This window comes from Meles meles, chromosome 3 (assembly GCF_922984935.1).
Source record: "Meles meles chromosome 3, mMelMel3.1 paternal haplotype, whole genome shotgun sequence".
NCBI lineage: Eukaryota > Metazoa > Chordata > Mammalia > Carnivora > Mustelidae > Meles > Meles meles.
The window spans coordinates 110,512,983-110,540,936 of NC_060068.1; the positions used below are offsets into that span (position 1 = coordinate 110,512,983).

Genomic DNA, 27,954 nt, shown 5'->3' on the forward strand with positions numbered 1-27,954 from the left:
AAGAATGGAAAAACTGAATGTTCCTTTTGTAACTACCTGTTCACTGATTCCTGTTCCTCCATAAACACACACCACTCTAAGTCCCAGGGTCTTCGAAAACTTCTTACATTCTTTAGTAATCTGTAAAGCCAGTTCTCGAGTTGGAGTCATGATGACAGCTGAAAAGATAAATATGTCAAAAGACTATCCACCGAAATTCTGGAGGCTATGCATTGAAGTGTTAAATTTAACCTCTGCAACAACACTCAAATTTCTCAGTCTAATTTTTGTTTTTGTTTTTATTTGTTTTACAGACCTTAGAAAATCCTATTTCAAAAGCTTTAGAACAGCAGACATTGTGGTGTAGGATAATTTTAAGTAGATTTTAAGAACATGCTATAGAAAGATAAATGAGAGTTAAATGCCTCACTCGACCATCAGGAAAATACCTGGTTGAGAAGAATGCAAATCATTCTCAACCGCAAATCACAGAGCAAAGATAATCAAGTGACTCACTGTGCTGCAGAGCCATACCTCGGTATCCGGAAACAACCATGGTCTGAGGGGCAGACAGAGTAGGAATATATTGTGCCCTCTTTTTCCAAGAGAGGAGCTGAACAAATTTCCAAAACCCTACTCAAATTTGCAAAACAGATCTCTGCCAAATGAATCAAGAAATGAATCTGTAGACCTAATCCTGAATGAAATTCTGGCACTATACAGCCTTTTAAGGCCAAAAATAAAAAAAGGAAATAAATTTCCCTACAATCTTCCATGTTGAGTTCACTGATCCATGATACTCGCTAAGCACAAACCTCAATATAAATAAACAGATAGATGCACGAGGAGTCTACCTGCCGAGTCTGAGTTTAAAAATTGAGCTGTGCCAGGAGAGGCTGTTTTTGTACTTCTGAGATGTCACTCCAGAGCTCTGAAGATTCTCACTCCACCTGCTGGTAAGGGGAAATCAGCCCCAAAGTGCCAAATTTATAAAGGAAATGTACATAAAGACATCTTTATTGTTACATGTAACATTACAAAGTATCAGGTCTTTCTGATTAACTGACAGCAAAGTTGTTACCTGAAAAAACAGTTTAATGAAAGGAATTGTACCTATTGGCCCCTCTCCTTCTTCTAATGACCTCTGATCCATGATGTGTCTAAACATGGGTAAGAGAAAAGCAATGGTCTTTCCACTTCCAGTCTTGGCAATACCAATCAAATCTCGTCCAGACATTATAGCAGGAATCGCCTGGGTTTGGATTGGAGTGGGCTTTTCATAGCCATGCCTTAAAAAGGAAACCAAAGTAAGACAAGGTAAAAAGTGAGATCTCTGGGTCTCTCAAAGTTCCATAACAAGGTTCTCCAAAATGTGGTATGTCTGTACAACGAAATATTATTTGCCAAAAAGAAGTGAAGTACTGAGGCATTCTATATCATGGATGAACACTGAAAATGTTATGCTAAGTCAAAAAGCCAGTCACGGAAGACTACATTAGTACAATCCCATTTACAGGAAATGTCCACGATAGACAAATCTAGAGAGAGTAGATTAGTGGCTGCTTAGGAGAGGAGAAGGAAGAAGTGTGACTACAAATGGATACAAGGCCTCTTTTTGGGAAAATGAAATGTTTTGAAATTAGATTATGGTGATGACTGTGTTAACTCCATAAGTATACAAAAAATCACTGAACTGTAAACTCAAAAAACAAACTTTACAACATGTAAATGCTATCTCAATAAAGCTGTTCAAGAAAAACATAGTAAGTTTTCCTATTAGAATAAAAATGTAACAGAGTTAATTGTATAAAAGAGCCATTCTAAATAGTAAGACACTGAAAAATGTAGATAATTGCTAACCACTTACTTTTTGAGAGAGTTTAAGATCTTCATGGAAATTCCACACTGGACCCAAGACTTAATTGGTTTGGGGCAACCTTTTCCCTTGACAGTAATGCCTTCCATTTCTAACCGAAATACATTGACCTCTATGAAACAAAACCCAGATTAAAAGCTGTTAAATATTTTTCCATTAATGCCTTCTACTTTTCAATCAGCCACAGTTAAATTTAAAAATCTTTAAAAAATCTTTTTTTTAGTGCTACTAAAGGTAATTCCACAGAAAAGCTACAGGACAAACTACTGAACAGCTCATGGAGACAGTTAATACAATTAGTCTACAACTAACTGGGGACAAAAAGGAATACTCTAATTTCTATAACTTGGCTTTTATCCTGTCTCATATCACATTAGTAAAAAACAATAGCTGACAGGTAAACACAAACAGTTTTTCTCCAAGCAAGAGTTGTTCAGATTATCCTTATTCAATACCAGAATTACAGTTTCATGTTGGTTCCTAACCCTCAAGTCCCAGAAGGAAAAGGCTAACAATACTTAATGTGGTAACTTCACGTGAAGAGTACTCTTAACCCTAAAAACTTCAACTACAAGAGCAAAACTAATTTTCGCTCATTTTAAAAAATACTTCCAAAACTACACGGACTCCTCACTGGTCTGAATCTTTGCAAATGTTCATACTCTCTAGAATGACTTCTGGCAGTCTAGCTTCCTTTCTCATTTCTTCAAGTAAGCCATGCAAATTCCTCCTCCCCATGCATCAACTCACAGACCGATCCATTATTTCTCCTAAGCAAAGCAATGCACATCCCCATTTCCAAAATAACCAATAAATCAAAGAAATAATTTTACCCTCTTGAGACATTTTTGCTAATTCTGGAACTTCAACATAAAAGTTTTTTCTGAATGGTTCATATTCAATTTTGCCATGGTCCACTGGTTCTAGAAGCTTTCTCTGTTTTGTCTGATATCCTGTAAGAGCTGTCTGAAGATCAACTTCTTCCTCTTCTGAAGAATACTATTAAAAAAAATATTAAAAACCTAAAACCATTACTACTTCCTCCTTATGCAAGGCAATATTCCTAGCTTTTAAAATTCTCCTCTGTTGGGACACCTGGGTGGCTTAGTTGGCTAAGCTGTCTGTCTTCAGCTCAGGTCGTGATCCCAGGGTTGCAGGATCTAGCCCCACATCCAGCTTCCCGCAGAGCAGGGAGTCTGTTTCTCCTTCTCCCTCTGTCCCTCCCTTCCATTTGTGCTCTCTCTCTTTCAAATAAATGAAAAATCTTTAAAATTAATTAATTACTTACAGTAAGATAAAATCTTTCTCTCTTAAAAATATAAATAAACAGATAAATAAATTCTTCCTCTCCTAGAAAATATTCCTTGGCTTTTACTTTCTTACATTCTTTATTCTGGGCCCTCACAGAACATCATAGCGACAACATACGGCTAAAAAACCAAAAATAATTCTAATATAGCTTTTTTTTTTAAAAGATTTTATTTATTTATTTGACAGACAAAGATCACAAGTAGGCAGAGAGGAAGGCAGAGACAGAGAGAGGGGGAAGGAGGCTCCCTGCTGAGCAGACAGCCCAATGTGGGGCTCGATCCCAGAACCCTGGGATCATGACCTGAGCGGAAGGTAGAGGCTAAACCCACTGAGCCACCCAGGCACCCAATTCTAATATAGTTTTGTTTTTTTGGTTTTTTTTTAAAGATTTTATTTATTTGACAGAGAGAGATCACAAGTAGGCAGAGAGGCAGGCAGAAAGAGTGAGAGGGAAGCAGGCTCCCTGCCAAGCAGAGAGCCCGATGCGGCACTCGATCCCAGGACCCTGAGATCATGACCTGAGCCGAAGGCAGCGGCTTAAACCACTGAGCCACCCAGGCGCCCCTCTAATATAGTTTTAAGGAAGTTTTGAAATAATTCCCTCACACAAATCTTTACAAGGCACGTTAGTAGGAAGAAATTCAATTAATTCTGTCACTTTATGTCTTCTCCTACCCTGTATGTCTGAGGTAAGTTCATGAGGGGCAGAGGGGAAGCAAAACGTGGGCATACAGAAAAACGTCAAAGATAGCAGAATGTTCTACCCACTGGATATGCAGCAACAGTACTGTTGAGAATAGCAAGAATGCCTCCTAACATTAGTTTCTATAACTGAAAAACACAACTCCACCAATGCTTTCTAATAAATCCTTCTAGAATAGTATCATGAACAAAGTCAAAATTAAAGAAAAATCACCTCCATGGCATCCTGGTCATTCTCCATCAGCTCACCTTTCTTCTTATCAGAATCTACCACCGCTTTTTTGGTTGTCACGACAGTGACAACTTTTGTGACTGTTGGCCCAGACTTCTAAAATTAAAGATGGATATATAAAGTATTTGCAAAAGTGAAAATCAAATTGTATGCAAATGAAACACAATAATAACTGCCACAATTTATAATCCAAATTAACTTAGTTACCACTAAAAAGTTAATTGACAAAAAAGACAAGTCTGCTTTCTCTTGATGAATTGGTTTAAATTTTAAAATGTAGCATAACTGCATTATATTAGTTTACTGCATATTTTATATAATACTGTGTAATTTAATATTTTACATAATATATAAAGTTATATAACATCTAATATTACAATATAGTTCATTTTAAAAATACTACTAAATGGTACTTTTTACTCACTGGACAAGCCAGACACGTTCAGGGAACTTACAATAAATCAATAAACAACGCAGAGAAGCTTCACATCTCTTAGGGAGCTTTTATTTTACAAGACGGGAAAAACAATAAAGATAATAAAAAAACTAAACTATATATTCTATGAAAAGGTAACAAACACCATTAGAAAAAAAAAAAAAGAAACACTATGGTGAGTGCTGTGAAGTTTGTAAACCTGGCGATTCTCAGACCTGTACTCCTGGGGCTAATAATACACTATATGTTAATTTAAAAATTAAAAAAAAAAAAAAAGAAAGAAACATGTCCTCAAGCACAAAAGATGAAACTGCAAAGGTCTGGAGAAGACCTACTGGGAAGTCAATAGTAAGCAAAGGTATCAAAGATGGTGGCATAAGAGTGACTTTTCAAAGAATGTTTACAGCTAAAACTCCTGAGCCTCTGTGGTACCAAGAAAAAGTACTAACATTTCTGAGATGGGGGGGAAACAACTTTCTAAAGTCAGGCAAGTCAGCAGTAAGTCACCATGATAAAAATTCAAATTATCCAATTAAGAATACTGGATAAATCTTCAAAATTAAGAGAAAATGGCTTACCTTTTCATTTCCCCCACCACCTTTCACACTTCTCATATTAAACTTCTTTACTTCCTCCTTTACTTCTTCCATGTAAGCATCTAATGGATCTAACTCCTCACCCTCCATTTCATTTCCTTCCTTTTCAGCCTCTGCAGGATCATCTTCATCATCTAAAATAGAAGAATCACTTTTCTGTTCACAGGTTTCCAAAAGAAGTACTTAATAATCATATCACAGCCCACCATTACCCGTTCCCTCCCTGCCTAAATGCCCTTCCTTCCAATCAACCCAGGCACACTGCATTGCAACTACACACACTTAAGTGTTTCTAGATCAAGTATGTATCAGTTTTAAGTAGTAATATTAATACATAAGGTAAACTGAAAAGAGGCAGGACTAAAAATTCCTAATGATAGATAGGTTTCTTTTCTTTCAATTACTTTTTATTTTTTAAAAGCTCTTATTTATTTCTTTGACAGAAAGAGCACAAGCAGGGAGAGCAGCAGGCAGAAGGAGAAACAGGATTTGAGCAGAGAACCCAATGCAGGGCTCCATTCCAGGACCTTGGGATCATGACCTAAGCCAAAGGCAGATGCTTAACCAACTCAGCCACCCAGGTGTCCCAGAAAAATTGCTTTCAGAGGAAAAACAAGCATTTTAAATTCAAGACAACCTAACTTTTTTTTTTTTTTTTTTCATATAACTAAGACATCATTTCCCCTTAAAGATACAATTCTTTCATCTATTTAAACCACTCTGTGAGGGGCACTTGGGTGGCTCAGTGGGTTAAAGCCTCTGCTTTCGGCTCAGGTCATGATTCCAGGGTCCTGGGATCGAGCCCTACATTGGGCTCTCTGCTCAGCAGGGAGCCTGCTTCCTCCTCTCTCTCTGTCTGCCTCTCTTCTGCCTGCTTGTGATCTGTCAAATAAATAAATAAAATCTTTAAAAAAAAAAAAAGTAAAGCATTTTACGAAACTTTCACAAAAAAAAAAATCACTGAATTTTCACAAAAAAACGGAGCAGAAGTCCACTTTTCTATAAAATGTCATACTATCTACTTCACTAAAACATCAAGGTCAAAAACAGATATGGCAGGAAAATATTTCTCTCCTAAGTTATGAAAAATCAGGAGGAACCTGAAAACATGCTCTTAATTTATCTTCATTACTAACATTCTTATTTGTCATATAATAATTAAAGAGCTGTTTACTGACTATGACCATAAGAACCCAACTCTCCAGTCTAAAGTAAAATCAGTAATCCTTATTGAACACTATACTACAATTCACATATTAACATAAATATTACAAGAGAGATTTAATATATCAATACGAATTCAGCAATTCCACTTCTAGGTATATATCCAAAAGAACCAGAAAAAGAGATATTTCCCACATTATTCATAGCAGTATTATTCACAACAGCCAAAAGGTGAAAAAAACCCACATATCCAACAGACAAATAAACACAATGTAGTATTATAAACAAAATGGACTCCTATTCAGCCATAAAAAAGGAATGAAATTCTGATATAAGCTACAACATGGAAGAACCTTGACATTATGCTAAGTGAAATAAGCCCAGATGCAAAAGGACAAAGACTATATGACTGAAATTATATAAGGTACCTGGAATAGGCAAATTGATAGTAGAATTGAGGGAAAGATGGGGAAATTTTACTGGGTACAGGGGGCACCTGGCTAGTTCAGTCAGTGAAGCATGAGACTCTTTATCTCAGAGTTGTGGGGTTCAAGTCTTACACTGGGTGTTGCAGTTACATAAAAGTTTTAAAAATAAAAAAAAAGAAAGGATGGAAGGAAAGAAGGAAGAAAGAAAGAAAAAGAAAAGAATAGAATAAAAGAAGTCTGGGGATGCCTGGGTGGCTGAGTCAGTTAAGTGGCTGCCATCGGTTCGGGTCATGATCCCAGTGTCCTGGGATCGAGTCCCACCTTGGGCTCCTTGCTGGGTGGGGAGCCTGCTTTTCCTTCCACCTGCGGCTTCCCCTCCTTGTGCATGCATACTCTCTGACAAGTAAATAAATAAAATATTTAAAAAAAAAAAAAAAAGAAAGAAAGAAAAAGAAATCTGTATTGGGTACAGACTTTCTGTTTGGAATGATGAAAAAGTTCTAGAAATGGATAGTAGTGATGGGTGATGAACACCATGAATTTATTTAATGCCACAGACCGGTACACTGAATAATGGTTAAAATGAGGGCCCTGGGGGCGCCTGGGTGGCTCAGTGGATTAAGCCTCTGCCTTCGGCTCAGGTCATGATCTCAGGGTCCTGGGATCGAGCCCCGCATCGGGCTCTCTGCTCCGCGGGGAGCCTGCTTCCTCCTCTCTCTCTGCCTGCCTCTCTGCCTACTTGTGATCTCTCTCTCTGTCAAATAAATAAATAAAAATCTTAAAAAAAAAAAAAATGAGGGCCCTGGATAGGTAAGTAGGTTGAGCATCTGACTCTTGGTTACAGGTCAGGTCATGATCTCAGGGTCCTGGGATCAAGCCCTGCATCAGGTTCCTCACTCAGCAGAGAGCCTGCCTGAGGATTCTCTATCCCTCTGCCACTCCCCGATTGTTCCCTCTCTCAAATGGATAGATCTTTAAAAAAATAAATCAGGGTGCCCGGGTGGCTCTGTTGGTTAAGCAACTAACTCTGGATTTCAGTTCAGATCATGCTTTCGTGGTTGTGGGATCAAGCCCTGAGTCCAGCCTCCTGCTGAGTCTGCTTCAGATTTGCTCTCCCTCTCTCTGCTTCTCCCCCAATTCATATGCATTCATGCTCTAGCTTTATCTTTATAATATATCTTTAAAAGATATCTTATTTAAATAAGATATCTTATTTAAAAAATATATAAAGATATATTTTAATATTTAATATTTAAAATATTTAATATTTTAATATATCTTTAAAAGATATATTAAAGGGGCACCTTTAATAAATGAGATTATATCTCAAATATAAGATATATGGGTGGCTCACTGGGTTAAGCCTCTGCCTTTGGCTCGGGTCATGATCTCAGGGTCCTGGGATCCGAGCCCCACATCAGGCTCTCTGCTCGGCACAGAGCCTGCTTTCCACCCTCTCTCTGCCTGCCTCTCTGCCTACTTGTGATCTCTCTCTCTCTCTCTGTGTGTCAAATAAATGGATAAAATCTTTAAAAAATATATATATATATTTAAAAAATGGTTGGGGCACCTGGGTGGCTCAGTCAGTTAAGCGTCTACCTTTGGCTCAGGTTAGGACTAAGCCCCACACGGGGACTCTGCTTCTCCTTCTCCCCCCGACCCCCCCGCCCCCCTCTCATGCTCGCTCTCTCACTAATAAAATCTTTAAAAAAAGGTTAAAAAGCTGTATTTTCCACAGTAAAAAATGGCCTAAAAATTCCCAGCATGAGACATTACTCATATTTCTAGAATATGCTACATGAATTATTATACAGACTATCTAACAAATGAATGTACCATCATCATCTTCTAAGCTCCATTTTTTCCCTTGTTTCATCTCTTCAATTTCTTTTTTCAGTTCCCCTATGTTTTCCATGGCCTTTTTACGTTGCTCTTCTCGCCATTTTTCTACTCTTTCTTTTCGCTTTCTCATTTCTTCTTCCAGCTTATTCTGATCAAAGTTCTTGGGGGGAAATGAGAGATACAGAAGGAAAGAAAGATCAACAACTTTATTCCAGCAATATTCCATATAAACTCTCAAATTATATAAAAAGGAAAACGAAAAACAGCTGTATTTACAAACTCAATTTACACCAGATTTAGATCAGTCATCTTTTTTTTTTTTGAGTGTTTATAGCAGCTTTATTTATTATAGCTTCCAAACCGATACAATTGCAGGGACACATCTTTCAAATATATCTACGAATATACCAGCAAACAATAAAAAGCATCTTCAACTAAGAAAGCAGACTTCAAACATGATTAATTAATCTCATTTTAACTTCAGGCAAGATGCAAACATGAATCCACTTTCTTCCTGAAATGAGAAACTAGATGAATTAATAAGCATAATTCCCCAGTTATTAGTTATTCTCAAGTTTAAATCCTCTACACTCCTCAAAGACTGCCTCCATGAAAAAGAAATTTTCTACTACAAATCAGTGAGTAAGTGGGGCACCTGGGTGGCTACTTGTGGGTTAAAGCCTCTGTCTCTGGCTCAGGTCGTATTCCCAGGTTCCTAGATCAAGCCCCGCATCAGGCTCTCTGCTCAGTGGGGAGCCTGCTTCCCTTCCTCTCTCTCCGCCTGCCTTTTTGCCTACTTGTGATCTCTGTCTGTCAAATAAATAAAATCTTAAAAAAAAAAAAATTAGTGAGTAAGTGAAAGCTATTTATCAACATGATTAAAAAGTTTTGGTCTTTTGGTCTTTAAGTCTAAGTTTCCTAGAAACAGCCATTCCAAAGACTTTATCAGGATGATTAATAATACTCTGAAAAAGAGGGGCGCCTGGTTGGCTCAGTGGGTTAAAGCCTCTGCCTTCAGCTCAGGTCGTGATCCCAGGGTCCTGTGATTGAGCTCCACATCGGGCTCTCTGCTTGGTGGGGAGCCTGCTTCCCTCTCTCTCTCTGCCTGCCTCTCTGCCTACTTGTGATCTCTGTCCATCAGATAAATAAATAAATAATACTCTGAAAAGGAGAAAGCAAACCACTTCCTTAGACCTAAGCAGGAACTCAATGATTAAACATCGTAAAAATAAGAAACTGACATATGCCGGGGTGTCTGGGTGGGTCAGCCTGTTAAATGTCTGACTTTGGCTCAGGTCATGATCTTAGGATGGTGGGATTGAGCTCTGATATGGGCTTTCTGATCAGTGGGGAGTATGCTTGTCCCTCTCCATCTGCCCCTCCCTCAGCTTGTACTCTGTCTCTCTCACGAATAAATAAAATCTTAAAAAAAAAATTTACATATGCTATCATTATAGATAGATACGGAAATACTACCTCAAAAAACAGTCAAAGAAAATACCACATCGGGCTCTCTGCTCCGCGGGGAGCCCGCTTCCTCCTCTCTCTCTGCCTGCCTCTCTGCCTACTTGTGATCTCTCTCTCTGTCAAATAAATAAATAAAATCTTAAAAAAAAAATAAAAAATAAATTAAAAAAAAGAAAATACCACAAAATTTTAATGGTGACCTGAAACTAATATAACACTGGATGTTAAATACCCTGGAATTAAAGTTAAAAACTTAATTAAAGGGGCACATGGGTGGCTCAGTCATTAAGCATCTGCCTTTGGTTCAGGTCATGATCCCAGGGTCCTGGAATTGAGCCCCACATCAGGCTCCCTCCTCAGCAGGAAGCCTGCTTCTCCCTCTCCCATTCTCCCTGCTTCTGTTACCTCTCTCGCTGTGTATGTCTCTCTCTCTGTCAAATAAATAAAATCTTAAAAAAAAAAAAAAAAACAATTAAAACAAAAACAAAACTTAGGGCACCTGGCTGGCTCACTCAGAAGAACATGCGACTCTTAATCTTAGGGTCATGAGATGAGTATAGACCCACCCTGGATGAAGAGATTACTTAAATATATATTAAACTTTAAGGAAAAAAAAAAAAAGGTATACCACTCTTTTGGAGGGCATTTTGATCCTATTTGTCAAAATGTTAAATACATATACCCACTGACAAAGCCATTTCATTGATACCAATTTACCCTATAGTACATTCACAAAATACATGTGTAAAAGGATTCACACACCACTGTTCATAATGAGGACTGAAAATAACCTAAATATCCATCAAAGGTGATTTTCTTACTTTGTTTCAACAAAACACCATGCAGGCATTAAAAACAATGAGCTATATCTATATATGCAGTTACAGAAAATCTCCAAGAAAACAACAAGGCACGCTATTTAAGTTGGATGTTGTGTATACTGCTGTGTTCTTCTTCAGACCTTATATATTGAAAAAATAGAGCATAATTTAAAAATGAACAAAAGCAGGGCACCTGGCTGGCTCAGTCAGTGGAACCTGCAAATCATGATCTGGGGGCTGAGTTTGAACCCTACATCAGGAGTAGAGATTACTTAATAAAAAATAAGTAAATAAATAAAATAAGGAACAAAAGCAAGGTACAGAATAACACATAGCATGATCACCTTTTGTTAAGTAAAAACAGATCATGTATACAGATATGCAGTATTTTTGAGAAATAACTCCTCTAAGAGGGACAGTTTTTACTTTATCTCTTTTTTGGTTTTAGTTTTTTACATATATCATTTAAAAATAAAAATAGGGGGGCGCCTGGGTGGCTCAGTAGCTTAAAGCCTCTGCCTTCAGCTCAGGTCACGATCTCAGGGTCCTGGGATTGAGCCCCGCATTGGGCTCTCTTGCTCAGCAGGGAGCCTGCTTCTTCCCTCTCTCTCTGCCTGCCTCTCTGCCTACTTGTGATATCTCTATCAAATAAATAAAATATTTTGAAAAAATAAAATAAAAATAGGGACGCCCGGGTGGCTCAGCTGGTTAATCATCTGCCTTTAGCTCAGGTCATAATCCCAATGTCATGGGATCAAGCCCGATCAGCCTCCCTGCTCAACAGAGTCTGCTTCTCCCTCTCCCTCTGCTGTTCCCTCTGCTTGTGCTATCTTACTCTTTCTCAAAAAAAGAAATAAAGTCCTTAAAAATAAATTAATAAAATAAAAATAAAAATATATAGGGGACCAGGCTGGCTTAGTCAGTATAGTAGCATGGGGCCCTTGATCTCAGGGTTGTGAGCTCAAGCCCCATGTTGGATATGGAGTCTACTTAAAAAGAAACAAATAAAATGAAATATATAGCAATAAAAATCCCCAACAGTTTGTGATCACAGAAACAAATATGATAATATACAATTATTTAGTTAGTAAACATACGCCAGCATCTTTTTCTTTTTCATCTTCCTTGTCATCTTTGTCTTTTTTCTTCTCTTTAGAACTTTCCCCACTATCTGTTTTCTCTTTGGACCTAGATCTACGAAAAAAGAGAGAAAGAAACATCATTTATTTGTGCTTGGAAACATTCACATCTAAAATACATTTAAAGGGGGTGCCTGGGTGGCTCAGTCAGTTAAGTATCTAACTCTGACTTTGGCTCAGGTTGTGATCTCAGAGTCATGGGATCGAGCTCCACCTCAGGCTCTGTGCTGAGCGCGGAGGCTGCTTAAGATTCTTTCCCTCTGTCCCTTCCCACACACCCCACTCACGAGGGCTCGCTCTCTCTCTCAAAAATAAAATAAATAAATAAAATGAAGTAAAATAAAATACATTTAAAGACTTACATTTTACTTTTTAGTTAAGAAACTTCCAAAAGTCAACTTAACTTTTATATTACCAAACACCTTGGAAATATGACAAATATTAAATCCTTTAACATTAATTACAAATATTAAATAGTTGGCAATCTAGCCAAGAAAAAGTAGACATATAAAAATGAAAAAAATTTAAATAGGAGAGGTAAAATTTAACACAGAGAAATTTACCAAAACATTAACATTCTCCAAGATAATTTTCAATTAACTCATTTAAAAATTAATAATGTTTAAGGGGCCTGGGTTGCTCAGTCGGTTAAGCATATGCCTTTGGCTCAGGTTACGATCACAGCGGCCGGGGATTAAGTCCTGCATCTGGCTCCTTGATCAGCACAAAGTCTGCTTCTCCCTCTCACTCTCCCTATACACTCTGCCTCTCTCTCTCAAATAAGTAAAATTGTAAAAAAATTTAAAAAATAATTAAAAAGTGGGGCGCCTGGGCGGCTCAGTGGTTTAAGCCTCTGCCTTCGGCTCAGGTCATGATCTCAGGGTCCTGGGATCAAGCCCCGCATCGGGCTCTCTGCTCAGTGGGGAGCCTGTTTCTCCCTCTCTCTCTGCCTACTTGTGACCTCTCTCTCTCTGTCAAATAAATAAATAAAATATTTTTAAAAATAATAATAATAATTAAAAAGTAAAAAATTACGTTTAAAACCCCAACAGGCCTTGCATTTCACCCCTATGTCTGGTATCTTGTAAGTAAAAAAAATTTCTTGGGCCGCCTAGGTGGCTCAGTTGGTTAAGCATCTGCCTTCAGCTCAGGTCACGATCTCAGTGTCCTGGGATCGAGGTCCGAATCGGGCTCCCTGTCCAGTGGGGAGTCTGCGTCTACCTCTCCCCTCTACCCCTCCCCTTGGTCATGATCGCTTGCTCTCTCTCTCAAATTGAGTAAATAAAAGTCTTAAAAAAAATACTTAAGTTGAATACAATCAATTCAGTCTTCTTTTTCCCCTTTTAAAGAAACTGGTGCTTTTTCAACCTTCCAGATTTGATGAAGATATCCACAGGTAAAGAATATATTCTCTAGTATAAACTTCTAAAAAGTTTACAATTATGCCATCGATTTGGTCTTTTATCTGCTTTTATACACAGAATGATGTAGGTCATCCTATTTCATTATATGGTAGCAAATGACCCTAGTAGCACTTATTATTATTATTATTATTTTTAAAGATTTTATTTATTTATTTGACAGACAGAGATCACAGGTAGGCAGAGAGGCAGGCAGAGAGAGAAGAAGGGAGGCAGGCTCCCTGCTGAGCAGAGAGCCTGATGCGGGGCTCGATCCCAGGACCCTGAGATCATGACCTGAGCCGAAAGCAGAGGCTTTAACCCACTGAGCCACCCAGGTGCCCCTATTATTTTTTTTTTAATGTAGGCTCCACACTAAGCTTGAACTCACAACCATGAGATCAAAACCTGATCAAGAGTCTGATGTTTTGGGATGCCTGTGTGGCTCAGTTGGTTAAGCCTCTGCCTTTGGCTCAGGTCATGGTCTCGGGGTTCTGGGATCGAGCCCTGCATTGGGCTCTCTGCTCAGCAGGTAGCCTGCTTCCCCTTCTCCCTCTGCCTGCCTCTCTGCCTACTTGTGCTCCCTCTCTGTCAAATAAATAAAATCTTTAAAAAAAAAAGTGTCTGACATCTAACCGACAGCCACCTAGGCATTCCTTCCACCCCAAGTACTACTTACTGAAAGACCTTTTCCCCACTAATTACACTGTCACTGCTGTCATTTGTTAAGTGACCATATATGTGGGGATCTTCTTCTGGGCTCTTTACGTGGTTCCACTGATCTATTTGTCTCTACACCAAAACCACACTTAATTTGGATGACTTTATGACAAGTTTCACTATCTGGTAAAGCAAGCCCTCCTATCTTGTTCTTCAAGACAGTTTATGCCCTTGCATTTCTAATTTTACAATCAGTTTGTGAAATACTTTTCTATATGCCAGGCGTTTTGTTTTTTTTTTAAAGATTTTATTTATTTATTTGACAGACAGAGATGACAAGTAGGCAGAGAGGCAGAGAGAGAGGGGGAAGCAGGATTGAGTCCTGAATGGGGCTCCCTGCTCAGCGGGGAGTCTGCTTCTCTCTCTGAGCCTCCCCACTTTCATGCTCTCTCTCGCAAATAAATAAACAAAATCTTAAAAAAAAAATAAAGAAGAGAGTAAAATCAATCAGTTTAATTCTTTATATTAATAAGATTCAAGGAGAGAAAAGTCATGGTTATCTAAGTAGATTTAGAGAAAAGCATTTTATTAGCTTCAAAACATATTCATGTTAAAAGTGCCTAGCAGGGGCGTCTGGGTGGCTCAGTGGGTTAAAGCCTCTGCCTTCGGCTCAGGTCATGATCCCAGGGTCCTGGGATCAAGCACCACATGCGGCTCTCTGCTCCGCGGGGAGCCTGCTTCCTCCTCTCTCTCTCTGCCTGCCTTTCTGCCTTCTTATGATCTCTCTCTGTCAAATAAATAAATAAAAATCTTAAAAAAAAAAAAAGTTTCTTCATTAAGTCTCTGTTCATCAAAAGTATCCTAACAGAGTAAAAAGACAGAGTAAAAGAATATATGGGCCATTCATATAAATGACAATCAACAACCACCAAGCGTATTTAATCTTTTTTTTTTTTTTTTAAAGATTTTATTTATTTGACAGAGAGAGATCACAAGTAGACAGGCAGGCAGAGAGAGAGAGAGAGGGAAGCAGGCTCGCTGCTGAGCAGAGCCCGATGCGGGACTCGATCCCAGGACCCTGAGATCATGACCTGAGCCGAAGGCAGCGGCTTAACCCACTGAGCCACCCAGGCGCCCCCACCAAGCGTATTTAAAAACAACAACAAAACCTCCCTCAAGTCAATTTTTAAAGAAACAACTCAACAGGAAAATAAGCAAAAGATTTTAACATATTTCAGAAAAGAAGAAATCCAAATGTCCAAAGAACATATGAAGTTCAACCTCACTGGTCATCAGAGAAATACAAATTAAAGCCACAATACTGGTATGTCTAACCAATTAACAAAAATTAATAGGACTGACTACCAAATACTGGGAAGAGTATGGAGCAACACAATGATACTGCTCATCGGAATACAATCAGTATACCTCCTCTGGAAAGCATTTGGGATTATTCAATAAAAATGAAGCTACACTGGGGTGGCTGGGTTGCTCAGTCAGTTGACCGAGTGACTCTTGACTTCAGCTCAGGTCAAGATCTCAGGTTTGTGATCACACCATGCTGGGCTCCACACTCACCAGGGCATCTACTGCAGATTCTCTCTCTCTGTCCCTCCCCCTGCTCGCATGCATTGCACTCACTCTCTCCCTCAAATAAACAAATCTTTAAAAAAAAAATAAAGCTATGTTTATTCTATAACCATATAATTTCACTCCTAGATACACACCCTAGGGAAACTCAAGCACATGTATACTAAGACACATGTATAAAAATGCTCAAAATACCCTAAAAGTCAAAAGAACCCAAATACTTACCTCAGTAGAACGGATAAATAGTTGTATACTTATACCACTGAATAGTATTCAGGAGTGAAAATGACCTACTGTTATAAGCAACATGGATGACTCTCAAACAATGATCAACAAAGATACAAAATATGGAACTCATTCAAGTAAAGCTAAAAAACATATAAATCTTAACTATTCTTTTTCCAGATGTGAACACAAGTATAAAACTCTAAAGAAAGACAAAGAAATTACAAGTACAAACGTCAGGGGTGATTTTATCTAGGGTAGTAGAGAGCTGGAATTATAGAAAGGACATTGAGGGCTTCTGGAGATACTGATATGTTTTATTTCTTTTCTTTTTCTTTTTTTTTTTTCAGGTTTTATTTATCTATTTTTCAGAGAGAGAGCACAAGCAGGAGCAGCAGCAGATAGAGCAGGCAAAGGGAGAAGCAGGCTCCCACTGAGGAAGGAGCCTGATGCTGAACTTGATCCCAGGACCCTGGAATCATGACCTCAGCCAAAGGCAGACGCTTAACTAACTGAGCCACCCAGGAGTCCTAGCATGTTGTATTTCTTATCCTTGGTGGTGGTTACATGGATATTGCTTTATAATTATTTAATAAACTACATGTTTACATTTCCTTCACTTTTCGAATTTATATTTTACTTTTAATTCAAAATAATCTCAATGGGCATTATTACACCGACCTTGGCAAAATAGAAGTAAAATTTATAAAATAAAATTAGTGACATGAGGAAAACACTCATGATTAATATGAATAATATTCAGAAAAAAATACAAATTCATATATCAACTATGTCACCACTTCAGAACACCCAAAGAATAAATCATTGAAAAGAGAAATATAAAGAGTAAACATGTTATGTCTAATAGATATACCTTGAAATTGAAGGGTACTGGCATCCTAAGGAAACATGTACATTTAACTTAACACAAGCAAAGTTCATACCTATCCTGAAGAGCAATTCAGCAATTCACATCATAAGTTATAGTTATCTGTCAACTAGTGTCAGAAATGCTAAGAACATCATTTCTTTTTTTTTTTAAGAACATCATTTCAAAGGAAAAACAGAGTTCCCCAAAAGTTGTTTATACAGTATATTCCTGACCATTAACAACAGGTATCAAATAAGAGAAGAGTGTATTATGAATGTTAAAACTAACTGAATCTATAATTTCCAACTGAATTACAAGTTAGGCCGCTGCCTTCAGCTCAGGTCATGATCCCAGGGTCCTGGATCAAGTCCTGCATCGGGCTCCTTGCTCAGCAGTGAGCCTGCATCTCTCTCCTCCTCTGCCTGCCACTCTACCTGCTCGTGCACTCTCTCTCTCTCTGACAAATAAATAAAGATTTTTTTTTAAAAAGGAAGGAAAAGGGAAGAGTCAGTTCCCAAACTGCATGAGATACAGTCCAATGATAACATTACCTATTCTCAGCTTTCTTGCTTTTATTGCCAGGACTGGAGGATCTGGATCGCCGGCCTCGGCTTCTACTCCTTGAGCGTCTCCTGTCACGACTTCGAGATCTTCTTCGCTCTCGACTTCTGTCTCTCTCTCTACTTCTGGAACGCCTGAAAGGAAGACACTTTTCTCTATGACCAAGTAGTGTCACTTTCAGATAATGGTTCTGTACTGTGTTGAAAGAAGCTTCTTAACTATTACCATTATTAAAGGCTGAGATTTCAATTAATCATCAAATCAGATAAAAAAGGAACAAGTAAAGTCAATTCTTAGAAGTGGTTAATAAAAAAGTGAGGATACTAATTCCAAAATGATATTTGTTGGAAAAAAACAGCAAATCTGTGATAATAAATGTCTTTCTGAAATCTACGGTCTACAGTAGAAAAATCTAAATTTCAAAGCTAAAACTTAAGTATAAGGATGGGTACAACAGGGCTACGGAAGAACACAGGTATGAAGACTAGGAGATAATTTCCATTCTAGAACTGACGGTGACATGACATAGGGCAGATCAACTCTCTGTGTCACAGTTTCCTCATCTATATAATATGGAGACTTCACTTAGATAATCTCAAAATGCTTCTTGCTCTAAAACCTTGTGATTCTACTTTCACTCCTAAAAGTCAAAGACCAAATCTTAAAAAAATCAGTTTCAGGGGTGCCTGGGTGGCTCAGTGGGTTAAGCCTCTGCCTACGGCTCGAGTCATGATCTCGGGGTCCTGGGATCGAGCCCCACTGGTCGAGCTCAGTAGGAAGCCTGCTTCCCCCATCTCTCTCTGCCTGCCTCTCTGCCTACTTGTGATCTCTGTCTGTCAAATAAATAAATAAAATCTTTAAAAAAAAAATACATTCTTGAACGAATTATATGAAACTGTTCCTGGGACCACATAATATGAAACTAAGTCAGCACTATCTACATTTTCATAGATGAGTATTCTCCCTGAGCACCATGTAATACTTCTGCAATTTCTTCTTCCCATGTTTGCAAAAGAGTTTTTTCTGTGATCAGTTCACAGCACCTGTACAGTCTTGTCTTCTTTCCTATTATAATAAGAAACTTATCAAATAACTTTTTGGTGTGGGGAAGATTATTTTTATTTATAATGTTTTCCACCTCTACAAAGGTTACATACAGCTGCTTGACTGGTGCCTAGGAATATGTAAGCAAGTAAAAGTAAAATAAAAATTAGGAGGTCCTTTTATTCAAAATAGGTTTTTTTTTAAGGAGTGTCAAACAGGGACACTTGACTGGCTCAGGTGGTAGAGTATGCAACTCTTGATCTTGAAGTCTTAAGTTCAAGCCCCAAGTTGCGTGCAAGACTAACTAAAAATAAAATGTTCAAGGGGCACCTGGGTGGCTCAGTGGGTTAAAGCCTCTGCCTTCAGCTCAGGTCATGATCCCAAGGTCCTGGGATCGAGCCCCGCATCAGGCTCTCTGCTCGGCAGGGAGCCTGCTTCCTCCTCTCTCTCTCTGCCTGCCTCTCTGCCTACTTGTGATCTCTGTCAAATAAATAAAATCTTTTAAAAAAAAATTAAATAAAATGTTCAAAATAAATAAATAAATAGAATCTTCTTTAGAAATTAAAAAAAGAAAAAAGAAAAAGAAAAAAAAAAGAAATTAAAAAAGGGGGGAGTTGGGAGGGTCCCTGATCAGCTCAGTCAGTAGGGCATGCAACTCTTGATCTCAGGGTTTTAAGTTTAAGCCCCATATTGGGTAGAGATTACTTAAAAATAAAAAGCTTTAAAAAATACTTTTTTTTAAAAGTGTCAAACACGAAGCAGGGCTTGCAGATGGCTCTGCCCTTTTCCTTTTCCTGCTGGCTTTAGTGTCTGGTCTGAACATAGTTGTCAGCTCTCTTGGGACAGAATTAGAACAGAACAGTCTTGATGACATATTACCTTTGAGACTCTTTGCTCCAGGCAAAGCACCTCTGGACCTGATCAAATGAGCTGGAGTCAAAGCAGAGTGCCCACCAAAGGCCATTAAATTCCAGTCCAAGTCATACTTTTGAACAAGCCCAATTTAGCTGAGAAGGCCCAATTTATCATTGAGTCTTTAGGAGACTGGCTTACCTCAGGCGCTTCCGGTCTCTTGACCGAGATCTTCTTTTATCTCTGCTACGAGACCTCTCTCTCCTTCTATCTCTATCTCTGCTTCTAGAACGTCTATCATCTCCACGTTTACTTCTTTTGTCTGAGGGTGAGCGACTTCTAGAACGACTTCCAGAGCGCCCCCTAGATGCTGATCGCTTCCGATAGTGGCTAGAAGGTTAAGTTCAAGATTAAGTTTAGCAAACACAAGTAGCTTCTATTATATTTTAATTAATCACATTTTCCTAAAAGATCTCAGCAAATTAAACACTGAAAGGCCTTTTTGTTCATCAACTCTTAAAATTAGGGGGAAGTAATGACCCCTACAGCTACAGTCCACATAGACCGGGAAAAACTATCTTGAAATGGAAGCAAGAACAGTAAAAAGAACGGACCAAACTTGCCTCAAGCAACTTGCATTCTGTTAAAGGAAGAAATGACCAACAAGTAAAGAAATAAATACACAATACATCACGTGGTACTATGGAGAGAAACTCATCAGAGTAAATCAAAGAGAAAGGGTGGCAGGTAGGAGGTTTGCTATTTTAAACTAGGTGATGAGAAAAAGTTACTAATAAACAAACACTTCAGAGGTCTGAAGAAAATCAAAGGAACCATGTAGATACATGGGGGAGAAACTTTACAGGCAACAAGCACAAGTGCAAAGTCGCTGAGGAAGACGCTTGATAGGTGTGTCTAAGGAACAGCTAGGAAGGCAGATGCGGCTAGGTCTGAATGACCAAGTACCATGAGATGAGATCAGCAATACAGTGGGGCAGGAAAACCTGGAGTGCTCTGTAGAGCCTTACAGGCCATTCTAAGGACTTTTTCTTTCACTCTGAGTTAAGTTAAGAAGTTACTGGAAGATTCTAAGTAGAGGAGTAGTGTTACCCCACTAATATTTTTATTTATTTTTTACTTACTTATTTTTTTCCTCACTAATATTTTTAAAGCATTAGTCTGGCTGCTGAGGGGAGAACAAACTGAAGGAAGGCAAATGCAGAAGCAGGGAAAAGAGGTAGAATGCTACAGCAATCATCCAAGTAAGAGAGTGGTGGATGGGATTAGAATATCAAGTGTAGAGTTTCTAGAAGTGTCAAAATCTAGGTATTTTGAAACTAGAAAGGACTGATTTAAGGATTAACTCGATGCCAAATGTGACAGCAAGGCAGAAGCCATGGGTGTCTCTGAGATACATGGCTGGACCTAGTAGAAAGATGAAGTTGATATTTACTAAGATGGGAAGCCTGAGGGAGAATCATATGTGGGGGGGGGGGGGGTGGAAGTCAGGATATTAGGCATTCACATGGAGATGTATATAGGTAGTTGAAATATCAGTCTAGAATTCATGAAAGGCTCCACAGTCATCAGTGTACAAAGGCTACTTAAAGCAATAAACATGGATAAGATGGCTAGGGAATGAGTGCCCCTCATTATCCAAGTACCTGAAATTCAATGTGTAGAAACCCAAACTCATTACCTTTGCCTCCCCAAACCATTTATTACTACAACTTCCAGTCAGTAGTCTCAAAATATGTTATCTTCAATACTTCCTCTTTCTACACAACCAGTAAAACACCAAGTATCACCAATTCCATCTCTGTAATTCTCTTCGTATTATATCAGCACCTCAGAGTTCCCACTGTCACTACTCCACATCAGAGCTATCTAGTTAGGGCATTTTAGAAGACTCCTGGTCTTCTTGTTTCTATTCCCTGTTCCCTGAAATCTGTTTCTCGTTGCTTCAGTGGTAATCTTCATAAAGCAGAGTTCTGACCATATTATATAAACATACCCAAACATTTCTTAGGCAAAATCTTCAAAGGCTCTCAAATTGTTAGCTTCAAGATTTTATTTATCTATTTATTTATTTATTTATTTGAGAGAGAGAAAGTACCAACAGGGGGAATAGCAGAGGGAGATGGAGAAGCAGGCTCCCTACTGAACAGAGAACCTGATGCAGGGCTCAGTCCCAGGACGCTAGGACCAGAGCCGAAGACAGATGCTTAACAGCCTGAGCCACTGAAGGGCCCCTCAAATTCTTTAAAACTAAATCTACAATCCACTGACATTCTGGACCCAATTCCCTTTTAGAACCTACCTCCTACCACTTATCTTCAGCCCTTCATGACATCTACATATGTAGGCAAACTGGGCTCTTTATTATTTCTCGAACACCTTCTCCATCCCATCTCTGAGCCTTCCATAAGTTCCTGAACCAACCTAGAGCACAAGCCATGCAGGCAGGGGAAAAGGCTAAAGAGCTGGAAGAAGCTTCCTTGTGAAGGGCCCTGAAGGATGTGCTAAAAACTCCGACTGTATCTTTGGAAGCAATAAGAACCAACAGGGATGAAAAGAGAGGAATGACATAATCTTTATTTCAGAAGTGTCACTGTGGCTGCAGTGTGAGAAACCTATTAGGAGTGCAAAGATCACAGGAAGATAATCAATCTGAGGCAAGTGTAGCAGTCTGAACACTAAATGATTAGGGCCTGGATTAAGTCAGAGAGCAGAAATGGAGACAGGGTGTAGAATCTTACTGGGTTTAGACCGTACGAGAGAAAAATTAATCAAATAAACTATCACTTCCAGGTTTCTGTTCTGGGTAGCCAGATGAATAGCAATGCCCTCCAGGAGATTTAAAAGACCTGCACAAGAATTCTCTGTAAATATACAACTATTCTTTATCTTTATCCATGTGATGGTACTCAGTTCATGGATTTGCTAAATTTCATCTAGTTCTACCCTTAAGCTTCGTCCATTTCCCTGAACATTAACTGTATCTCAATAAACTACTATTACTTATTATTTATAACACAGATAAAAAGATATTTCATTCACTGCTAAATACAAAGCAAATACTCATCTTTAAGATAATAACCTCAAGGTCCCAAACCCCGTTTAACAATCTAAAATTTTGAAGAGCTATCAGAATTCTAATAAGACCTCCCAATCCAGGTTTTAAAAGGACAGAAAATACATAACAAAGAAATATTATATCTACCTGAGAAATAAATCTCCATGCAACAAGTATTTATTGCGGCCCACTAAAAGCCTAGTCACGTTCAATGTTGTAGATGATGTAAAAATATTTAGCCTCCAGCTCCTTTCAACTGATTTGGGAAAATATAAGACACGCATAAGGGACTAAAACAGACAGCAACAAGCGCCAGAGAAAGGTGGCAAACGCGAACTGGTAAGAAATTCAACGGGGATCACTACTGACTGAGGATCACGGAGGGCTTCCTGGAAATGGCGGGATGTGGTGCCCAATCACTGACCTCCTGGGGCTGCAACGGGCGATGGCAATGTACAGAACCCTGCGAGCGTCACCGGCCCAAGTACAGTCACTCCCTCGGCCCAGGTCTCCCTGCCCCCCGGGTGGCCGCGGGCAGCGCTGGCCGCACGTGGGGCCGCACCGGTTCAGGCCTGGTCCCGCTGCCACCTCAACTCCCGCCTCTTTCCCCCAGTCCCAGGAAGCCTCCCGCCCGCTCGCCCGCTAGGCGCGCCGCCTCACCGTGACTCCCGGCCCATGCTGCCGGCCACGGGAAAAGCAGCGCCTTCGGAACAACGCGCAGAAGAACCGCACAAAAAAGGAGGTCACGCCGCCCTCAGCTAGCCTGGCGAAGAGCAGCACTACGGGGGAGCAGCAGCAGCGACAGCGGCTTCGGCCATCAAAGAGCGGCCAACGAAAACAGGAAGTGCTGGCGCCCGCGGCAAAGAGAAGGAGAAAGCCGGCGGACGCTGCTCTCTCCACAGCGCTCCCTCTGGGCTGGAGGCCGCATAGCGCCTGCCACGCCGAAAGACGCGACCTGGGCGGGGCTTTCCTTGCGGTGCGTTGAAAGTCTGCGTTTTGTGCAGTGGGGAAAGGCGCCTTGGCTTTGCGGGCCCTAAGAAGGTCTTTCTTGGGCGCCTGGGGGGCTCGGTTGGTTAAGCGTCTGCCTTCAGCTCAGGTCATGATCCCAGGGTCCTGGAATCAAGCCCCGCAGGGAGCCTGCTTCTCCCTCCCCCAAACTCCTGCATATGTGTTCCCTCTCTTGCTGTGTCTCTGTCAAACAAAATACTTTTTAAAAATTATTAAAAAAAAAAAAAAAAAGGTCTTTCCTGCAAGGGACATCGAGGCACCATATGCATTCCCACCCCTTAACCTGAGCTGAGTGATGCTACCAACATCTCCATTCACTCTCATTCATTTATATGTATGTTATATGTGTGGGGCATGTCTTACATCCCAGAAGCTTACAAGTTAGTGGGGGATATAGACATAAGTAAAAACACAAGCAAATGTAATACAAAAGAGATTACAGCATAGGAGAGGAGTTCAAAAAGGTTCCCTGAGCATGTGACCTTTGAGGTGAGATGTGAAGACTGAGTAGGAATTAAGTGGGTGGAGAAAAGGAAAAGCTAAAAATATATTCCCAAGATTATAGTGTTTCTCAACATGGTCTGAGCTTGGACACTGTAAAAACAACAACAACAACAACAACAAAAACATGATGGGAGGGTGCCTGGGTGGCTTAGTTGGTTAAGTGTCTGCCTTCGGCTCAGATCATGATCCGAGGGTCCTAGGATTGAATCCAACCCAGGTCTGGCTCTCCCCTCAGTTGGGAGTCAATTTCTCCCTCTGACCCTCCTCTCTCTCTCTCTCTCAAATAAAGGTTTTGATTTTATTTTTATTTTTAAGATTTTAAGTGTTTATCTGTGGGAGACAGAGAAAGGAGAGAGAGGAGGGTTAGAGGAGCAGCAGACACCCAGCTGATCAGGGAACCCCATGTGGGACTGGATCCCAGGACTCCAGGATCATGACCCCAGTGAAGGCAGTCACTTAACCAACTAGCCACCCAGGGTCCAATAAATAAAGTCTTTAAAAAAATTAAAATTACATGATGGGTTGCCTGGGTGGCTCAGATGGTTAAGCATCAGCCTCAGGCTCAGGTCAAGATCCCAGGGTCCTGGAATCCAGTCCCACATCAGGCTCCCTGCTCAGCCGGGAGCCTGCTTCTCCCTCTCCCACTCCCCCTGCTTGTGCCTTCTCTGCCAAATAAATAAAATCTCTCTCTTTCACTACACACACACACACACACGTGTACATGATGGGATATCTGGCTGGCTCAGTCTATAGAACATGCAGTTCTTGATCTTAGGGTTGTGAGTTCAAGTCCCAGGTCAGGTGTAGAGATTACCTTAAAATGAAATCTTAAAAAATATACATACTTGGATCCATGCGTTCCATACCGATATTCTGATTTACTTGGTCTGGAATGCTTCCTGTGCACTGGGAAGTCTTAAGCTTCTTGGGCAATATACTTAAGGTTGAGAATGACTCACCTAGGAGAACACCCTGAATTGTTAAGTATTGTTTTGACATAAAGCTATAATGTAGTGAAGGCAGAAGCTCTCATAGTTAACATTCCTCTGTACTATTCTAAATGCTTCTACCTAAGAAGGAAGAGTTCCAGATTGTGATTGTGGTGGTTGATGTAGGTATGTACACATTTTGGATGTACACATTTGTCAAAACTCAATGAACTATAAACTTTAGATTGGCACATTTTACTGCATATTAATTTGACCTCAAAACACTTGATAAAAAAAGAAGAAACCTAGTTACGACTCCACGACAAACTTCTGCTCTCCCTCTTCTGTGCCTTCCTGCCCATTGGTGACAGCAGTACGGTCCATCCCCAGGGTAAAAGAGGCCTGGGCTGATACCTGACAGAATGGACAGGAAGTATCAGAGTCATTCTACATCGCTTCTATGTGGACTAAAGGTAACAAGTATCGGTTTCAATCTAAGAGAAATAGGAAACCACTAGTGACTTAAACATGGAGACACTGAGAAGTGATCAGATTCTGGATATATTCCACAGGTAGCTCTCCAAACACCAAGTTAGATGTGAACTGTCATCTTTATGCCTCCCATCAGGCTTTGAACAGAGCTGCTGTGGGGATGCGGTGATCCTGTGGAAAAAGGCATGGAAGCAGGAAATTTGACAGGGGATGTAGAGAAAATCAGTAGATCTGGTGTAGTGATGTGATGTTTGAGCTGCCTACTAGATACCCAGGAGATAATGGCCATATAGGAGACACATGAATCTGGGGTTCAAGGGAGAAACAGAACTTGTCTGAGGGGGCTTGGGTCATGATCCCAGGATGCTGGGATTGAGTCGGGTTCCCTCTTTGTGGGGAGCCTACTTCTCCCTCTCTTCCCCATTCATGCTCTCTCTCAAATAAATAAAATCTTAAAAAAAAAAAAAACAAAACTTGTCTGAGAGGGGTCAAAAACATTTTATGGAATGGTTAAGAACGCAGTATTTGAAGTCATGAAATTGGATGAGGCCAAGCAAAACTTAATGTTACAGCAGGAACAGATTTTTAAAAAAATTTTTTTTTTAGATTTTTATTTATTTATTTATTTGACAGAAAGAGATCACAAGTAGACAGAGAGGCAGGCAGAGAGAGAAGCAGGCTCCCTGCTGAGCAGAGAGCCCAATGCGGGACTCGGACCCAGGACCCTGAGATCATGACCTGAGTCGAAGGCAGCGGCTTAACCCACTGAGCCACCCAGGCGCCCCAGGAACAGATTTTTTAAATACCGTACTTGAATTTCTTGATTTCAATTGAGAAAATGGAGACTCTGGAAACAAACACAAACTTAATCCTAGGTCACAAATCTTTTCGGAATCTTAACTGGAACCAGAACCCATGCATCTGATAACCAGGCCAGAGCTGTTTTCAAGGTAGTTCATTTCTAACTCCCACTTAAAAAATAAATAAATAAATAAATAAATAAATAAATAAATAAATAAATAAATATTTGAGAGAGAGAGAGACAGTGTGAGAGCAGAGAGAGGAGCAGGAGGAGGAGGGAGAATCTCAAGCAGACTCCCCCACTGAGCATGGAACCCTACCTGGAGCTGGATCTCATAACCTTGAGATCATGACTGGAGTAGAAAACCAGAGTCAGACACTTAACCAACTGAGCCACCCAGGTGCCTCCTAGAACTAACTCCCCTTTAAGAGAACACATTCATGTGACAATCCTGAAAGGTTTTTTTATCTTCACAACATGTTTATGTAAAGTTTGGAACAATTCTATGTCCCAGAAAAAGCTGTTTTTAACTATTAGGGCAGATAAAAGAAGTAATTATAGTCCAGTATGTCTCCAACACATCACTTTTAACAAAATGCCCTGACTTCCAAAGCAGATTTTGATTCTAATTAACCTAGTTCTCTTTCATAACCCTCTTGCTGTTTTTAGTACCAATGGTGATAGACGCTCATCCATTTATACAACTAATCAGCCTAAAAATCTACTAGTCAAAGATATCGCTTTTCAGTCTAGTTTTAACCCATGAACATTTCAAGTCCTTGAAATTTCTAAGTAAAAGATTATTCCCAAAACTGAGAAACTCCCATTTCTGTGCATTATTATTAAACATACTTTAAGGGGCGCCTGGGTGGCTCAGTGGGTTAAGCCGCTGCCTTCGGCTCAGGTCATGATCTCGGGGTCCTGGGATCGAGTCCCGCATCAGGCTCTCTGCTCAGCAGGGAGCCTGCTTCCCTCTCTCTCTGCCTGCCTCCCTCTCTCTCTCTCTGCCTGCCTATCTACTTGTGCTCTCTCTCTGTCAAATAAATAAGTAAAATCTTTAAAAAAAAAAAAAATAAACATACTTTATTAGAAAGATGCCAATTGGCTAAAAAAAAAAAGTGGCACCAAGAGACACAGATATATTACAGCTACCTCTTCTGACAAGATTTAATAATGATCTACAACTATGAAGGCTTCCCATGTGTCAACTGGCTAAATGAGGCCTTTTGTTCTTTTTAAAGAAACAAAAGGAAGGGCACCTGGGTGACTCAGTGGGTTAAGGCTCTGCCTTCAGCTCAGGTCATGATCTCAGGGTCCTGGGATTGAGTCCTGCATCCGGCTCTCTGCACAGTGGGGAGCCTGCTTCCCCCTCTCTCTCTGCCTGCCTCTCTGCCTGCTTGTGATCTCTTTCGGTTGAATAAATAAAGAAAAATCTTAGAAAAAAAAAAGAACAAAAAAAAAAAAAAAGAAATGAAAGGAAAAATAGAAGAAACAAAAGAAATAAACAGGGGCGCCTGGGTGGCTCAGTGGTTTAAACCACTGCCTTGGGCTCAGGTCATGATCTCGGGGTCCTGGGATCGAGTCCCGCATCGGGCTCTCTGCTCGGCAGGGAGCCTGCTTCCCTCTCACTCTCTCTGCCTGCCTCTCTGCCTACTTGTGATCTCTCTCTGTCAAAATAAATAAATAAATAATCTAAAAAAAAAAAAAAAAAAAGAAATAAACATGTGCAACTGAAGACCACTAGTGTCCTCCCAGGAACTGAGAGGGGAAATGACATTCAAGGGTGCTTTCTAATCCTCTAGATACTAGATTCATTAGGGAATCAGGAAGAATGTGTATTTATCATCTTATCCTAAGTCAGAGGAATACACTTAATTATACTTATTCTCTATTATTCTGGTTCAAAGTAAAATGACAAAAATAGAGACTTTGGGGGGCGCCTGGGTG

At 39.9% G+C, this 27,954-nt stretch overlaps 1 protein-coding gene across 2 annotated transcripts in view; it reads right to left on the reverse strand.

Moving 5' to 3' along the window:
* Window positions 1-23,093, reverse strand: part of DDX46 (DEAD-box helicase 46) — a 67,387-nt gene extending 44,294 nt beyond the window's left edge. Inside the window, exons 1-11 of one of the 2 annotated variants that reach the window (XM_045999733.1) lie at window positions 22,933-23,093; window positions 19,398-19,586; window positions 17,291-17,434; window positions 11,952-12,048; window positions 8,561-8,726; window positions 5,115-5,266; window positions 4,083-4,196; window positions 2,689-2,854; window positions 1,847-1,967; window positions 1,093-1,268; window positions 37-158 (exon numbers count right to left, since the gene is read on the reverse strand). In XM_045999733.1, coding sequence (XP_045855689.1) covers window positions 37-158; window positions 1,093-1,268; window positions 1,847-1,967; window positions 2,689-2,854; window positions 4,083-4,196; window positions 5,115-5,266; window positions 8,561-8,726; window positions 11,952-12,048; window positions 17,291-17,434; window positions 19,398-19,586; window positions 22,933-22,949 — 1,464 coding nt within the window. In that variant the 5' untranslated portion in view covers window positions 22,950-23,093. Of the gene's footprint in view, window positions 1-36; window positions 159-1,092; window positions 1,269-1,846; window positions 1,968-2,688; window positions 2,855-4,082; window positions 4,197-5,114; window positions 5,267-8,560; window positions 8,727-11,951; window positions 12,049-17,290; window positions 17,435-19,397; window positions 19,587-22,932 lie in introns of those variants that run through there. The other variant, XM_045999734.1, reaches the window with a different exon arrangement.
* Window positions 23,094-27,954: the final 4,861 nt, after the last annotated feature.